A 19331-nucleotide genomic window follows, 5' to 3' on the forward strand; every position below is an offset into this window, starting at 1 on the left:
GGCTAAAATTTAGAATTTTAAAAAATAATGAGTTTTCCACTTTTTATATACTAAAGTTGGTCTTAAGGTGAATTTCTTATAATCTCATCACAATCATAATAAAAATCAAAGCAAATACAATAACTCAATATTTTCAAAACAAATCATATACGAGAAACAAAATGATGTATTTTAAATATAGAAAATTTATAATTAAAATAAATTAAATTTAGTATATAAATATAAAAGTTATAATTGTATGCTTTTAGTACAAAATATAATAATATTTATTTCCAAAAATAAATGCTTATAAAAATTTATTGAAAGATGATATATATTCCTATATAAAAATTGTGTCTAATAAAACCAAGTTGACTAAAATAATAAATATTGGTAAAAATAATATGGATTTGATAAAATGATAACATATAGAATACTTTTTAAAATAAATTCAAAAAACATATACATTTATTTTTATAAAACTATATACATTTTTTTGTAATATGCTCTCAATATAATAATAATTCTAATAATAAGAATAACAATAAATTTAAGGTCAAATTTACACAATAAAAATATATACCCAATCAAACCCAAAATATTTAAAATGTTTATTAAGAAAATCAATTTCAAAAATTTGTAATACATCAAGAAACATTAATTTCTGTGAAATCAAATGTTTAATTATTTCATCATTTATTTGTGTAACTGTGCTATTTATTTTTAACTTATACTTTTAAATATATATATGGTTAATTAAATTTTTTTTTAACAATTAATACAATTCATATGTGTATAAAATTTATTAACATAAATTAATATATTTTATTTTTCTTTATAAAATGAATGTGAAGAATAATATATATACATATAAAAATTAAAAATTTGATTTATAAAATAATTTATCCAGTAGTTGGTACGAGTTATGGTTAAAGTTATTCTTTTCAAACAAACGCAGTAGATACACAAATGTCGCAAATGCTATTTGTCTCTATTTACAAGTAATAAATTAACTTCATAGCTAGCTACAAAATGACACAAATACAAGACATGTGGAAAGTTAATTTTTCTTTTTTGCTTTTTTAGATTAGAATATGATGACTCATAAGCTTTGTTGGCGGAGTTATAGATGAATAAAAAAAGTTTAGAAACAAATGTGTGACAAATGCAACCAAAAAAGGACGGAGAAAGATAGGCCTAAAAAAAATATATAAAAGAAGAAAAGAATATAATTGATTGGAATAATTAATAATTAATTGTAATATTATTTTCTATTAAAAGTGATGATAAATATCACATCAAAAATTAAAATTCATACACGACGAAAAAATTATATGATTTTAGATTCGAATTTAAGATATACTTTTTTTTAGAAGTGATAATACATGCCACACCAAAAATTAAAATTCATATACGACGAATGTGAAATTCTGAATTCGAACTTAAAACAAAATATTCATTTTTTGTTAGTGAAATTAGTACTTAGAGATATTTTTGTTTGTTTTTATTTGGCTTTTGAAAAGGAATAACAGTGCTTTTCTCTAGCTCAAGTAAAGTACATTTTTATATCTTTCTTAAGTTTAAAGGCAAATAAATTGTATAAATATATGGTGAAGAGGAAACACTATTATATAGTTTGATTAAAAATATAAATGCATGGTACCATATGATCATCAAGTTATAGCATCAAATGGAAACCAATTTGGGGTTAGTTGCTGGCTCTCACAATAACAATGAATTCATTATCATACGTCAAGATGGTGACTTTGCTGTAAGTTATAACAAATCTTTAATTATTTATATATCATCATCTCTTGCATATATATACACTCATAGACAATTCAAAAGTGTAAAATAAACTTGAATTCTAATTTTGGTGTCTCCAAATGAGATAGTATTGATTCTATATTTTGTTAATAAAACTCTCAATTATGGAAGAAAAAAATAAGATAAAATCGTAGAAAAATTTAGTTCTCGTACATATTCTTTTTGTGGAACTTCATCCCACACCTTTTAATTATCCTTTTGTACTCTTAATTTTGAGAATTTTTGGCATAACAAGAGAGATAGTGTAAAAAATATTGAGAGGCTAAAAGCGTAATTAAAAATCAAAATACAAGAATTAGATTATGAAATTGGAGATAATTTTGATAAATAAGAGAAACAAAATTTTGAATTTAATAAGATAGAGATGGCAAATTTTTATTGAAGTTTTAGTTAAATTATATAATATAGAAAAATATCAAATGAGATAACTTTTATAACGAGAATTTGAGATAAATAAACCTTAGTCATTAATTAAATCATAAATAGTTAATATTAAAACAAAAACTTATGTGATTTTTTTTACTATTCATGTGATAATTTCAGTCATGATCATCTATATATAATTGTATAATACAGATTTACTCCTCGATATATATATATATATATACAGAACAAATATTATACTAATTTTTTATATTTTATTATAAAAAATATTTAACATTTACTATTATAAATAATAAAATTACAAAAATATATATTTTATTGATACTTTTAATAAATAGTATTTAATTATTATAATTTTTTAAAATAGTAAAAAAATGTTTTTCAATAAGCAAATCTAATTGCTATTTTAAAAATTTAATTTTCGATATATATCGAATCCATGAATATAGTATAAAATTTCTCTTTTTATATTAATTAATATTATATATATATATATATATATATATATTCTTTTTTTGGAATAACCAATGTTAATAATATTAGTATTTTTAGTAATGTGTTGAACAAAAAAGACATATATACTTACAATGACATAATTAATTATAAGTGATGGTTGGTTTATGTATATATAGAGGAAAGAGTTGCAAGAGTTAGATGGTAAAACATGCCAACTATGTGAAGAAGAGATAAAGGTTAATGAAGAAGGTGACCCCTTTGTGGCTTGCAATGAGTGTGCTTTTCCAGTTTGTAGAAATTGTTATGAGTATGAACGTAGAGAGGGAAACAAAGTATGTCCTCAATGCAAAACAAGATTTAAGCGTCTCAAAGGTATGCATATATACATATATACTATCTCTTTCAATAATTATAATTCCCCTTTAGAAATATTTTCCCCTATATAGTATAAGTTTATTTGCAATTAATTTACTAGATGAGTTAATTGTTATTTTTCAAATATATCCCTTATTAAAAGTATTAATTTGTCGTAGAAGATGAAAGAACAACATTGAATACATTTATGACAAAAGTTAATTTAGTAATAGTTAATTAATCATACACAAAATATACACATACATTGGTTAGTGGTGGGACTTTACAAAATTTTAGGGAAGGGTCAAAACAATGCATGAATATAAAAAAATAAAAAAATTATATATGAAGTGTATTGAAATCGAAATTGGTTCAAAGGTTAGCGTAATTGTTTTCAAGAAGAAAAACACCATTTGAATCAATGATTTTGTATTCAGAGACTTTAATTTATATTTCGCACAAGAAAATATAAATGAGATGCAAAAATCACACTATTAAGTGTTAAATTCGCGACATGACTCTCATTTAAAATATTAATTTACCATTGCGGTGAGGTACATATGTGTTTAGATCTTCTTTTGTAAAAACCACTTAAATCAAATTAGATTTTGAATTTTTCTTTTAAAATCGAACTCAGTATATAAATTTTAGGTTTACTTATAATTTTCGTTTTATAGATTTTAAGTTCCTTCCATTATTTTTTATAGATTCAATTTCATTCTTTATCATTTTTAAGTGAGTCATGTAGAGCCGTCAAAAAAACCCCAACAACAAGGCCCCCTTACTTTTTTTGTTTTATTATTAGGCCCCCTATCAAAATAATCTTTTAAGGGCCCTTAATTTCGGCCCATTATTTCATGGGGCTTAAGGGAGGGGGCTCTAGGGGCCCATAGGCCCCCAATATTTTGTTAATTTTAAGATTTTTTTCTTGAAAAAAATGAAAAAAATTTATCAAAAAAAAATCGAATATTTTTTATCAAAAGAAATTGGAAATTTTTTGTCGAAAAATAAATTAGACACTTTTAATGGAAACAAAAAATCGGACATTTTTTATCGAAAAAAAATCGGAAATTTTTATCGAAAAAAAAGTCAGAAATTTTTTATCGAAAAAAGTCAGAAATTTTTTATCGGAAATTTTTATCGAAAGAAAATCAGAAACTTTTATCGAAAAAAAATCGGAAAATTTTATAGAAAAAAAATTATCGGTGAAAAAATTAAAAAACTTTATTTCTCAAAAAAGAAAATCGATTCTTTTTTTAAAAAAGTGAGCCTATGAGCCTCTTAAGCCCACAAATTTTTAGGGGGCTTTTAGTTTATGAGGCCTTTTTTTGAGGGCCTTTTAAATTATTAATTTTTTTGGCCCCTTCAAAATATGGGCTGGGGCCAATAATTAAGGGATTTGTCAAATTGACAGCTCTAGAGTCATGTTCGTCTTTTTATTCTCCAAACTTTAATATGAGCTGGACAAAATCATATTTGTCATGTAAGATATGACCGTTTCTTTCATAAAATAGAAACTTAGGGTGTACAATTGAAATTCTCAAATCAAAGAAATAGGATTAAGATTCTAGTTCATCCTCAAATCGAACTTGCAGAAATTCTTCAAATTTTAAACATATTGTTTACAATCATCTTAAATGTCTATTTTTCTGTTTGATGGTACGATGAGAAACCTGTTACAAATGTGCAACTATTGCAGCTACTATTGATGATGACATTCATGAAGTATTTCAGTGTTTATGACTACTATTGTGTTCAATTATTTGTTTACCACAACTACTGTGTTCATCACTAATTTATAGCTCGCGTTAAACACAAATGACTAAATTGAGTTTCATTAAAAAGATGAAGAACAAGTTTAAATTTTAGTAATTGTTTTCCTAGCCAAATATAACAGGATTTGATATGGTTAGTATCATCTCATCAGTTTCCGTCAATTTAATGACAAAAAAACGAACGTAATTCACTTAAAAATGATAAAGAACGAGAATGTTTTTTTTTTAAATGACGGAATTTAAAAATAGGCCAAAAGTAAAGGATGAAAAATGTAATTAAGCTTACATTTTAATACTTATATATTTTTTTTATTAGTATGAGATATTGCATTAATTATTATTTGTTAGTTTTAATTTTTTTTAATAATACCTATTTATTAATTTAATATATTTTTATTACTATTTCATATATTTCAAACATAATCGATTAATATTATTCCATAATACTAATTTTTAATATATTATATGTTATATTTTTATTCAAACTTGTCACTTCAATGTAACTTTATAATATTATTCTAAGATAATTTTTTATTAATGTAATTTTGATCACTTTAAAATATGTTATTCAAACCAAACTATGAATTGAATTATTTTTTGTCTCATTATCGATCCAAAATATACTACAAACATCCTTAATATATATATTAAATGGTAGGGTTTAATTAGGGTGGATCGCGGTCCACCCAAATCCACACTAAACTCAATCAACGACACTAATTACACAAACAATTTCTCTTTATATATATATATATATATATATATATATATATATAAATTTATTGACTTCAAGAATAATTTTGTGACGAGTTATTCTATTTAATAATTTAATATATATATATAGGTGATAAATTTTATAATTGTAATCGTCAAATAATTTTTTTTATTGAGATACCAACTCTATAATTTTTTATAAAATTTTAAAACTATTTGATACATTGCTAAATAATTTCAAAAGAAGTACAGTTAGATTTTTTAAAATATAAATAAATGTTATTGGTTGGATCACATAAATGCGTATAAAATTGTGTGTACTTTATTATTAATATATTATATTAATGAATTTCCTATTTATATTAATAATTAAATAAAAACTTAAAGCAAAAAATCTTTAACTATATACATGATGGAGCCTTAAAGTAACATTGAAAAGTAACAGCTTGTAAAAAGTTTGTTATTGGCTGTGGTAAGGTGAGACACGGTTATATAATGAGTTTGTGATTGGTTGAAAGACAAATGTTGAATATATAATGAGTTTGTAAAAAGTTTGTTATTGGTTGAAAGACAAATGTAAAATATATAATGAGTTTTCTAAAGCATTCATTTATGTGAAAGAAAAATATAAAATTATAAAGCCACCAAAAATATGAAATGGAGTACTACTTTGTTTTTTAAATGACTAGTTATAGCATGATTGTTGAAGGGTGTGCTAGAGTTGAAGGGGATGAAGAGGAGGATGGAATTGATGACATGGAGAATGAATTTGATTTTGATGAAAGAAATATTGATGAACAAGAAATGCAAATCATCTTGGATCATGAGGTAATAATGCATCTAAATTTATTGATTTGGTTTGGTTTTTGTTCTATAACATTAATGTAACCATGTATTTATTTTATAAATTAAAACTTTCATTTATAATAGTTCAAATCTAGCATCATAATGAGTTACACTAATATGAGTCTCATGTGTGATCTAAAACATGTAAAAAGAAATAGATTAAGTGACTATAATTAGATACCATTTGAAACTAAATTTAGTGATAGATTTAAAAATAGATTTGATACATTTTTTTTTCACTTTGTAATTAATTTGTAGCAAAATCAATTTTTGATAATTATGATATACTCATCTCTTCTCAAACTTGTTTGTTTTTCATTTCTATCCCATTCCAATGAACTTTTATAGAATAAAAAAAAGAGTAATTATTAATTTAATCATCTAATTAGTGAAATTGGAAGGAATGTTTCTATTGAAAAAACAAAAAACGAGTGTAGCTTTTTAAAAATTAAATTTTGAATATTTATAGTGTTGCCCCCATTGAAAATGACTGGAAACGCAATCACAATCCGTATATGTTTTCAGTATTGCTTTTAGATCTAATCACATATTAGACATGTAAATTGTGTTCTTACAAAAAAAAAAAACATATATATATATAAGACGAAAAAATATAATTTATGTCGCGTGTTATAATTGGTGAACAAGAACAATATTAAAATAAAACTAAAATTTGTCTTTTTATATTAATTTTTATATATACATTTATATTTATTTATTATAAGAACTTTTATATTTAGCTTTCTCATTGATTTATGTGAAAAAGTAAATTCTTGTAATTACATGCTAAGATGATTATCTTAGGAGTAATTAATTGGTGTTAATTTTTTTTTTCTATTTTTGTATTGATAATTATTACTTATAAGAAAAGTATATATAATCTCACTTCCACTTTATCTTTCCTTTAACATAAATTAGAAAAATAAGGAAAAATATTGTGTTGTTAAACAAATTTTTTGAATGAAAAAGACAAATAAGACAATTTTTTGCAATTATTAATGAAAACAAAAGCTTTTCTGAAAGTAATTAAGCTTTTTATTCAATGAGATTAATGTTTTTTTAGAAAATTATAAATTATATCTTTCCAAAAAAAAAGTATCTAAATTAATAATTTTCTTTTTTTAACATATGTTCTAGGTGTAACCTTTAAAGCAAGGAATAAAATAATAATTTTTGTTTGCATTAAATAGTGAAAATAGCTATACATATGTTCTAGTCCAACCATATATCATTTTAATATTTGGGTAGTTATTTTAGAAAACAATACTATGACATATCTAAATGATGAAATCTAAGTTGATTTATGTGGACCACTTTTTTACGCTATAATTAAACTCATAAAATAAAATATAATAGATAACTCCATTAATTGTTTATAAGTTGTATTGAGTGGATTCTAGCTTGTAAAAAAAAAAAAGTTGCATAGTGGATCACATGTTTAAATCTCCATATTACCATTGTTTTTATATTTTTATGAAACCATATTACCATTATTACAATAACAAAATAAAATGGTTTTGTCATGTCAAGAAGAAAAAAAAAAGATTTTATTTGTTGCTTAAATACTTTGCATGCACTTATTGGAATAGGGTGAGGAAGTATCTGAAGAGCATCATGCTATAGTTCCTTTAAATTCAACCATGAAAAAAGAGATAACTTTATTGCAAGCAAGACCAATGGATCCTTCCAAGGACTTAGCTTCTTATGGCTATGGAAGTGTTGCATGGAAGGAGAGGATGGAGATATGGAAGCAAAGACAAGACAAACTTGGTAATATGAGAAAAGAAAATAATTATGATAAGGCTATGGTTGATGATAATGAATTTCCTTTGTAAGTCAATCTAATTTATTTTTATTTTTATTTTTATTTTGTTCTAACTGCCTCTAATATTTATTCAGCAATAAAATAGATTATGTTTTTTATTCATTGAAATGAAGATATATATAATCATTCAATCTTGCTTGGGATCATAACATATAATTAATTTTATTTAATTAAAAGATTAAATTGTTAAAATTAGTTTATAATGCTAATTGTACAAATGTATATATATATATATATATATATATATATGAATAGGTCAACATTATTTTAGTTAAATTGAATCATGATCTTGATCATTATGATTGTAGTAGACATTGATTATATTTCATGAGATATTGTTATTGTTAGTTTACTTCTATTTAATTTTCAGAAGAAGTGCATTAATTAAAACCTATAACTTGTTAATATATTCTTTTTAAAATAACAATAAAAGTAAATTAAGATATAAATTTTCTACTTAATTGCGTCTTGGTGTAACGACTATTATAATTGTTAGATCTAAAGGTAGATTTCTATCTTAATCTAATAATTATAAAGATCGTTGCACATAATAATTGTTGTATGAAATTTAACTTAAATTAATATTCGATACTTGAAACAACTGTCACTTATTTTTCGAAAATAATATGCAAATATTTTTTTTTTTGAAATTATAATTTTTTAAAGTACTAAATGAGAGTATGTTAGCAATTTTGTTCATTTTAATTACATACATAATATACACATATAGATACAATTTTATGAGACAATCGTTTACTTATGAAATTTTGTATTTTTTTGTAATATAATATTCAGAATGGATGAATCAAGGCAACCATTGTCAAGGAAGTTAGCAATTCCATCAAGTAAAATAAATCCTTACCGTTTGATCATAATATTGAGAGTAGTTGTTATTGGTTTCTTCTTTCACTATAGAATAATGCATCCAGTTGAGAATGCTTATGCTTTGTGGGTTGTGTCACTAATTTGTGAGATTTGGTTCACTCTTTCATGGATTCTTCATCAATTCTCAATGTGGTTTCCTGTCACTAGACAAACCTATCTAGACAGACTTTCCTTAAGGTAAACCAAACTCAAATTGTTAAGTTATAAATTATTTATATATCATAAATTATGTTTATAAATTTTATTAAATAATTTTAAAAATGTTTATATCAGTAAATAAATTTAAATAAATCAATTCAAGAATGTATAAGATATTTTCATTTGTACTAGTACAAAAAGTTGAATTGACGCTTAAAATTAGGGATAGATCACAATAAAATTGATTTATAATTTTTGTGTCTCTAACACTTAGAACTGGAATTAGAGACAAATTCATTTTCTTTTGTCGAAAATTCAACTTTTTTTAGTAGTAGTATTATACTTTGAGCTTGTTTGTATTGATTTATTTAAATTTATATACTGATATAAGTAATTGTAAAACTATTTGAAAAAGTTTATGAAAATAGATTATATTTATGTTCATAAAATGTTTTTTATCTTATTTTCATAAGCTCTATATGATAACTTATGAAAATAGCTTATAACTGATATAAGTGTTTCTATATAAGTTATTTATATAACAAATGATAAAATAAAGTCAAATTATCTTTATATAAGTTATTTTCATAAGTTATCATTGAAATTTTGTGAAAACATAAGTTCAAAATAGCTTTGACTATGTCATAAGTTATTTCCATAAATCCTCTCAAACAGTCTCATAAGAATTTATACACATAGATAAACTCAAATAAGTCAATCCAAATAGATCATATAAGTTGTTGCATTTTTCGCTACCAAAAACAGTTGAATTACATATCAAAGTTAGAGATAGAAGAAAATAAAATTGGTATATAAAACTTTTGTGTCTCTAACACTTAGCAACAAAATTAAAGACTGAGTCATTTTCTTGATCTCTGATTTTTTTTCTTTCTTGTAATTCAACTTTTATTAGTCCTACCATACTTTGGCCCTATTTAGATTGATTGATCTGAATTTATCTTATCCTATAAGTATTTGTGAAATTATTTGAAAGAATTTATGAAAACAACTTATGAAATGCTCATAAGTTATTTTCGACTTATTTTCATAAATTCTCTATGATAACTTGTATAAAAATATTGACTTTATTTTATCTTTTGTTTTAGAAATTGGTTTACATATAAACAATTATATAATAAGCCCTTAATTAATTTTATTATAATTATTCTTTCACACAAAAAAAAAAAAGTTGTTATACTTGTCAACTTTACTTTTTTGTATTGACATAGGTATGAAAAAGAAGGTGAACAATCACAACTTTGTCCAATTGATATATTTGTGACAACAATGGATCCATTAAAAGAGTCTCCTCTAGTGACAGCAAACACAGTTCTCTCAATTCTAGCTATAGATTACCCTGTTGAAAAGGTTTCATGTTATGTTTCTGATGATGGAGCTGCAATGTTAACATTTGAAGCTTTATCTGAAACTTATGAATTTGCAAGAAAATGGGTTCCTTTTTGTAAGAAATTCAACATTGAGCCTAGAGCTCCAGAATGCTATTTTGCTGAGAAAATTAATTATTTAAATGATAAAGTTCATTCATCATTTGTGAAAGAGAGAAGAGCAATGAAGGTAAAGACATCTCTATCTCTTCATTTATTCTATAAACTTAATATACTTGTTTCTTTTAGTGCTTGTAAAAATACTCTTTTTATTTTTTTTTTAAATTTGTTCATATCAGAATTGGTTTCTATAATATGTTGAATACTTATTAAATTTTAGTCTCTTCAATATGAACAACATAAGGACTTAAATTAATAAAATTAAATAAATTTTTTATTTCTATAAATATATTTTATTTTATTTTTAATTCTTTTAAAAATTGTATTCAAACAATGGTCTTCAAATGTTTTTTATCAATAATTTTAGTTTCTACTCTAAAATCAATTCAAGAATATTATTCGAATTTTTAAATTACTTTTTACAATCATGTTTATAATATTATAAGAATTTCTCTATAAATATTTAGAATTTTTTTAACAAAAGATTAATTAAATATAAATTTTTAAGCACTAAAAACTTAAAAAAATCATATTTAATTCATCCCTTGTTAACAAAAATTAAATTTTGAAGGAGATTCTTATAATGTTATAAATATACATACACAAAATGATTCAAAAATTCAAACTATTAATACACATAAATTTATTTAAAAACAGAAAGTAAAATTGTTGATTGAAAATATTTGAGGGATTAGTGTTTGAAGAAAAACTTTAGAGTAATTAAAAACGAAATATTGTATATTAATAGAGAATAAAAATTGATTTAATCCAAATAAATATATAGTTCACCCATATTATTCAAACCAATATTAAAATGAATAAATTTTATAAAGACTAAAATAAAAATAATAAAATAAAATGTGGTATATTTATAAAAACAAAATAAAAGACTAAAGCCAAATTGGAGAGAGTAAATACATATTTAAACCATCATCATATCATATTATATGTTAAAAATTTATTCATGTGGATGCAGAGAGAATATGAAGAATTTAGAGTTAGAATGAATTGTCTAGTTGCAAAGGCTAAGAAGGTTCCAGAAGAAGGGTGGACAATGCAAGATGGAACACCATGGCCAGGAAATAATATTAGTGATCATCCAGGAATGATACAGGTGTGTAATTAATAATGAGCATATCATAGATAATATAGAGTTTGTTAAATTATACCAGTTTATACCTATGTCCAATCATTTCTTTATATTGTTGCAACATGATGAAATTTTATCATATGTATTTTTGTAAACCTTAATGCACTACTATTGTATGGTTATTGAACTTTTAAATAATCTTTTTACTCAAATTTGACAACAAATTAATTTCTATAATATTTTATATGGTTAACACAGTTCAACTATATAATTAATTATATTTGAGGATGATTAATGTATATAATCAAGTGTCTTGATTCATTGATTATCTATTGAACGTAATTAATTCAATGATATTTATTAATCATTTAGTATTTATATATACATGAATTTCAAGTGTTTAAATATACATGATATTTATTAACTATGATTTGTATTAAATAGTCAATATCATCGTTGTTAATTTTGTTAGAGAAGAAAATTGAACTCGTGATTTTCTTGTCACTCTAATTCCTCCAAAACGACAAAACCACCTTATTTTTTTTTTATATATATACTTGAATATTATACTTAATAACATTTGAAATTATAGTTAATTGTATTAAGTGAATGGTTAATGAACTGTAACGAGTTATATCTAATATTAATTATTCACTAAAAATAATGAGTTAAATATTTAAAATGCATTAATTAATCATTTGAATTAATCTCGAAAATAGTTGTCTTATTTTGTGTCAAAACAACACAACTCATTACACTTTGTGAAATGTGACCATTTTTACAAAACCTTTTTGATTGTAAATGTGAATCCTTTCTCAGGTATTTTTAGGAGAAAATGAAGGATATGACATGAATGGAAATGAATTACCAAGGTTGGTATATGTTTCTAGAGAAAAAAGGCCTAACTTCAATCACCAAAGAAAAGCAGGAGCTCTAAATGCATTGGTAAGCAATACATAAGAAAATAGCACCCTAATAGAGTAATAGTTGTCTTAAAATATGAGGATGGAAATAAGGTAGAAAAAAAATTGAGAAAAAAATTTATCCACCAATAATATAAAATAATTTTTATTGTCATTCAATCATAATTTATTACGATAATAAATAGTTAAGTAATTATTTTTAATTTAAAAACGGTACAATATGATCTGATAAATTAAATAATTATGATTAAATATCACTATTTTTATACTAAAAAAAAATTCAATTTTTTTTATTTTTATTCTATAACTTATTACATTAGTGCAAACTTTCTTTTATAAATTAAATTGTTGACAAATTCTATATCAAACAGGTTAGAGCCTCTGCAGTGCTTTCCAATGCACCTTTTGTGTTGAACTTAGACTATAATCATTGCATCAACAATAGCAAGGCTATAAGAGAGGCTATGTGTTTCATGATGGATCCATTATTAGGAAAAAGGGTTTGCTATGTTCAATTCTCTCAAAGATTTGATGCTATTCACAGTAATGACCAATATGCCAATCAAACAAATTCATTTGTTGATGTAAGTTAAACTTTTCTCACTTCAAAAAATCTTATCCTATAATTTTACTTCTAAATAAAAAATTTAATGAGTAAATGTATTTGAAATTTCTCTATTATCAATATTTTAAGATGATTTTTGAAAGTATAAATTAAATTTATTCTTCGGTTTAGATATGTCATTAAATTCATTTTTGATATTGTTTACTCAATTTTAAATTCATCTTCGATATCAAAAGTCGATTTAGTGTTTAGTAAAAGTGTGCACTTGAATTTTGAAAAATTACATCAATATTCCTTTTACATTCTGACCGCTCTTTTTTTTTTTCACCTCAAGTTCAACACATCCAAAATTTGAAAGTATTTTAATATTCGGAATCTTAAATATGTCATTATCCAATATTACCAACTTAATATCATTTTAGTTTCAACAAATATCATTATCCAATATTACCAACTTAATATCATTTTAGTTTCAACAAATATCAACAACAACAGGACAAAATTGATTAAAATTTTGCAACTTCATTAATCATTTTAGAATATTAACAATGTAATAGACTAAATTGATAGAGTAGTATATATCATTTCATAGACTAATTTGATATTTACTCAAATTTTATCAAGCTAAACTCTCTACCTTTATAGATAAACATGAAAGGTTTGGATGGTATCCAAGGACCTACATATGTTGGAACAGGATGTGTATTTAGAAGACAAGCACTTTATGGTTTTGATGCTCCAAGGAAAAAGAAGTCACCAAACAAGACATGTAATTGTTGGCTAAAGTGTTGTTGTGGATTGTGTTGCATGGGAAAAAGGAAGAAGAAGAAGTTGAAGAAATCTAAGATTGAGATAATGGAAGGTAGTCATAGAAAAAAAGAAGTACATTCTCAATCATCTATTGATGGGAGTATTAAAGGTAAAGTTTTAATATCATGGTATTTTCATATATGAATTCTTTTATGTTTAAAATTATTAAACACGACCTCTTTATATTTGTCTAAAATGTGAGAGAAATCAAATCTAGTATTTCTTATGTCATATTTAATTTCTTAATAGATATATGATTATGTCAATGCAAATTAATTTTAGATTGATATTTATGAAAGTCAATTATTTTTTCATCTAATATCATTAATTAAAAGATCATAAATTCTTTAATACCTTGAAGTTTTATGTCTTACTTGTACTTCGAAGGTAAAACCAATTCAAAATTTAATTTAAAATAAATAAAATATAAAAAAAAAGGCATTGCATTGAATATTGAAATAGTGGACTTTTGTCGGATATTAATATTAAATTAATTTGCACCAACAATGTATATCATTTAAATTCATTCATATATATATTTTTATCATAATGGTTATTCTAATATGCTAATCAAAAGAGAAATACTATTCAAGAATAACTTTTTAAACTGTCAATCTATCATAATCGTCGTATCATTAAAATGTTTGAGTGTAATTACAATTACTTTTAAAACATATGATTATGATTGGTTGTAATTTCTTGAAAAGAATAAACCTTGTATAGTAAACTTGTAAAACCTCAAATATAGGAAATGAAGATGTGTTGGTTTCAATCTCAAGTCAGAAGTTTGTCAAGAAATTTGGACAATCTCCTATTTTCATTGCATCTACTCAATTGTTGGATGGTGAGACACTAAAGAATGGTAGTCTTGCTTCTCAACTTACAGAAGCCATACATGTCATTAGTTGTGGCTATGAAGAGAAAACAGAATGGGGAAAAGAGGTAAATATTTCTACCACTACTTTTGCTTGTTAATAAACAATTAGATAGTTAATTATCCCTAATATCTATAACTGGAACATCATGTAAGCATGAATCGTAATTTGTAACTCTAAGCATGAATAATAGGGATATGGTTCCTCTGCAATTGGTAATTCTCACATTCACACATTCATAACATCGGTATCATTCGATCAAGATGGAACAATTATGATTCAAACTAGGTATTTTGAATTATAAAATAGAAACAAGTCTTTGTTTTTTTACCGCTCAATCAAGATCGAAAGGCCGCCAGTGTCTCACATGCGTGAATGCGTAAATCCCTTATCTGTAGAGAATTTAAATTCGAATAATAGAAAAGTATTGAAGTCTCTTTATAGTCAGAAAGATATACACAATTAATCAAACTCCATTATCAAATCTCGTGTGTTTTTTGTTTACATTTTATATATTTGTTTTCTATTGAACAAGGATTGATCTTATGGTATACAATTTAAATATAATTTGGAGTCATTGCACCTTTATTACTGATGAGTATAGCTCATAGGTATTATTAAGTGGACGGTTTGGCTTCAGTGTTTGTTGTGGGGGGCGATTGATGATGCAGTGGATGATGACCCTCTGCAGTATGGTTCAGGAGTATTGTTGTAATATGAATCTTATTATTATTAATTTAGCACAATTGTACTTTGTAAACCGTAATTCATTTATCAAATAAAAAGGTACTATAATTGTTCTATAGTCAGAGACGTAGGTACACTTTACCGAACTTTGTGATCAAATGTCTTGTGTTTCTTATTTGCAATTTTGTTCTCTCTATTCTTTTAGGATCATGTTTTTGTTCTAAGAATTACTAACAGATTCATCTTTTTTTCATGATTCAGGTTGGATGGATCTATGGTTCAGTTACAGAAGATATATTAACAGGTTTCAAAATGCATTGTCATGGATGGAGATCAATATATTGTATACCTAAAAGAAATGCATTTAAAGTATCTTCCCCAACAAACCTTTGTAATGGGCTACAACAAGTGTTTAAATGGGCCCTTGGATCCATTGACATATTAATGAGTAAACATTGTCCTATTTGGTATGGATATAAAGGAGGATTAAAGTGGTTAGAGAGAATTTCTTACATAAATGCTATTGTTTATCCATTGACATCAATACCTTTGGTGGCTTATTGTACCCTTCCTGCTGTTTGCTTGCTTACTGGAAAATTTATCATTCCTGAGGTATCAACCCTTATTCAACTTTCTAATTTATTATTACTTTCATATATATAATGGTATCTCTAAAGTAAGGTCTCAAGTTCGAGCCTGCAGATAGAAAAAAAGTAGTTAGGAGGAGAAATCTTAGCAAATATAGTCAATTAGGTTTTTCGACAAAAATTATTATATAAAAAAATATTAAGATTTTAATGTATTTTTAGGCTTTTTAACCATGACATTTTTTAAGAAGGAATTCCTTTTCAGATTTTATTCAATTTTTAGTTACATGTAATAAAGATAAAGTATTTCTAGTTCTCACTAATATTAAAAACATGTGTTTATAGGACTAAAATAGTCCAATTTGCTGAATGCATAGATTAAAAATAAATAAATAAATTGGAACTAACTTCAGAAAAACATTGATTCATAGACCAAAAATATAGTTGAATAAAAATTTAATTTCTTTTTTTTCTTTTTGGTACAAATTTAATTTGATTTCTATACATACATACAATAGAATGGAACAAATACATTTTTATCACCATATGATAGTCATTTTCATTTTATTTTATTGTTTGAATCATAGTCATTTTCATTGTGTTTACTATATTTTGTAGTAATTTAATGTCATTTCATTGAACTATAACACTAACAAGTAACAATGGAATACACAATCCTGAAAAACAATTTCATATGACAACAAATTTAAAAAATCAATGTTAAAGATAGGAGAATTTAGATTCTTTATGATGGATTTTATGGTACAATTATTTATTGACTATTAAATTAAGAAATTAATTATTTTTCTCTAAATTTACCGTCAACTGCACCATAAAATCGATTATAAATAATTTAATTTGATGATTAAAACTTTGAACATCACATAGATTAATGTGGCCTCAATATCTAAATCTCGACCATTACATTAATCTAATTTTTTATTTTGTTGAAATGGAGCAACACAATTTCTATTGACATATAGTATGGCAAAAGATTAGCTATACTTAGAAACATTATTCTTGTGTCATTTTTGTTTATAATCTTATTCTTGTTTTCATTGCAGCTCAATAATACAGCTGGCATGTGGTTTATTTCTCTTTTCATTTGCATTTTCTCAACAAGTGTACTAGAAATGAGGTGGAGTGGAGTTACAATTGATGAATGGTGGAGAAATGAGCAATTTTGGATAATTGGGGGTGTATCAGCAAATTTATTTGCTGTATTTGTTGGGCTATTCAAACTTATAACGGGTGTAAATAGCAACTTCATAGTAACATCAAAATCAAGAGAAGATGAAGAGAAGGAACATAATGAGATGTTTGGTTTGAAATGGACAACATTACTAATCATACCAACAACATTACTTATATTAAACATAATTGCTATGGTTGCTGGAGTGTCACATGCAATTAACAATGGTTTTGTGTCATGGGGCCCTTTATTTGGGAAACTAATTTTTTCCTTTTGGGTGATTCTTCATTTGTATCCATTCCTTAAAGGTATGTTAGGTAGGAATAATAGGACTCCTACCATTGTTCTTGTTTGGTCAATCTTGCTTGCATCATTGTTCTCTGTTTTGTGGGTGAAAATTGATCCATTTTTGCCTAAAACAAATGGCCCAATTTTAGAAGAATGTGGATTGGATTGCAATTAGATACTAAATTTGGTTATTATATAGTAGAAGTGATAGAAAAAAATATTTTTTGTTTGGTTGTGGGTTGCAAGGAAGATTGTATTATTTATTTGTAATGGTTGATTTACTTGATTGGAAGAGTTCAATTTTGGATTTGCATGACACTAACCTATAGGCATTATATTGTAAATAAATTCATTGTGGGCTTTATATATTGATATTATATATATATATATATATATATGGAATTTGCTAATTTATACCCCACCTCTTTTTATAAAGGTGTAAATTAGCAATCTATACCTTTTTATTTTGACAAAAAAATAACTCCTTACTATTTTAAATAAGTAAAGTTGAAGGGTAGTTTTGTAAGTTTTATTTTATTTACTAATGTTTAAAAGAGATGTATACAGTAGGTTATTAATAAACCTCTTTTAATTTTCAAGTGTAGATTAACAACATATACCTTTTTATTTAGACAAAAAAACCCTATTTACTATTTTAAATAAGTAAAATTAAAGGGTAATTTTATAAATTTTATTTTACATAGCAAAGAGAGAAACTAAATTTTAAAAAATGTAAATTACATATTTATCCCTTATTAATGTAATTTTTTAAAAGAGATAGTTGGATTTCTTTGTGCAAAATATAAAGGTGCACATTGCTAATTTACACCAACTAAAAAATTTAAAACAATATATGTATTTTTAATTTTTTATTAGAAAAATATTAAAATATTAGTTGCTATGTTTTTTTTTTCACTAGGAATTGAACTTTCATCTTTTATCTTTTCTGTCAAATAGTTGAGATACCCTACCCACCATTATGTTCTTATTCACTAAAAATTGGTTTTGCTAACATAGTGAATGAATATGGATCAAATATGGTTTAGTAGCATAAACAAATATTATGTTATTATTCACTAAAAATTGATTTTTGCTAACTTTTAAAGCTTGCACTCTTATTTCCTGAATATTAAATATGGATTAGTAGCATAAACAAATATTTTGAAGATATTGAATGAATTTTAATGATCTTTTCAACAACAAAAAATATTTACTCTCAAGTCTTGCTAACATGCCTTTTGAACAAAAAATTATTATTATTATTATTATTATTATTATTATTATTATTATTATTATTATTAATATTATTATTATTATTATTATTATTATTATTATTATTATTGTTATTGTTATTATTATTATTGTTATTATTATTGTTATTGTTAAAATTATTATTATTATTATTATTATTATTATTATTATTATTATTATTATTATTAATATTATTATTATTATTATTATTATTATTATTATTATTATTGTTATTGTTATTATTATTATTGTTATTATTATTGTTATTGTTGTTGTTATTATTATTATTATTATTATTATTATTATTATTATTATTATTATTATTATTATTATTATTATTATTATTATTATTAGTAATTGTTAATATTATACTCA

The 19331-nt window shown here is 23.9% G+C and overlaps 1 protein-coding gene across 1 annotated transcript; it reads left to right on the forward strand.

Annotated features, from left to right (window-relative positions):
- Positions 1–1616: 1616 nt before the first annotated feature.
- LOC101489746 (probable cellulose synthase A catalytic subunit 3 [UDP-forming]) lies at positions 1617–18027 on the forward strand. Its single transcript, XM_004499561.4, has 13 exons — positions 1617–1750; positions 2823–3018; positions 6199–6317; positions 7925–8166; positions 8956–9222; positions 10413–10758; positions 11665–11802; positions 12598–12723; positions 13073–13285; positions 13912–14185; positions 14825–15018; positions 15900–16250; positions 17290–18027. Exons 1-13 carry the CDS (start codon positions 1670–1672, stop codon positions 17878–17880), a joined length of 3138 nt encoding a protein of 1045 aa, XP_004499618.1. The 5' UTR covers positions 1617–1669; the 3' UTR covers positions 17881–18027.
- Positions 18028–19331: the final 1304 nt, after the last annotated feature.

The sequence above is a fragment of the Cicer arietinum genome, chromosome 5 (genome assembly GCF_000331145.2).
Source record: "Cicer arietinum cultivar CDC Frontier isolate Library 1 chromosome 5, Cicar.CDCFrontier_v2.0, whole genome shotgun sequence".
Classification (NCBI taxonomy): Eukaryota; Viridiplantae; Streptophyta; class Magnoliopsida; order Fabales; family Fabaceae; genus Cicer; species Cicer arietinum.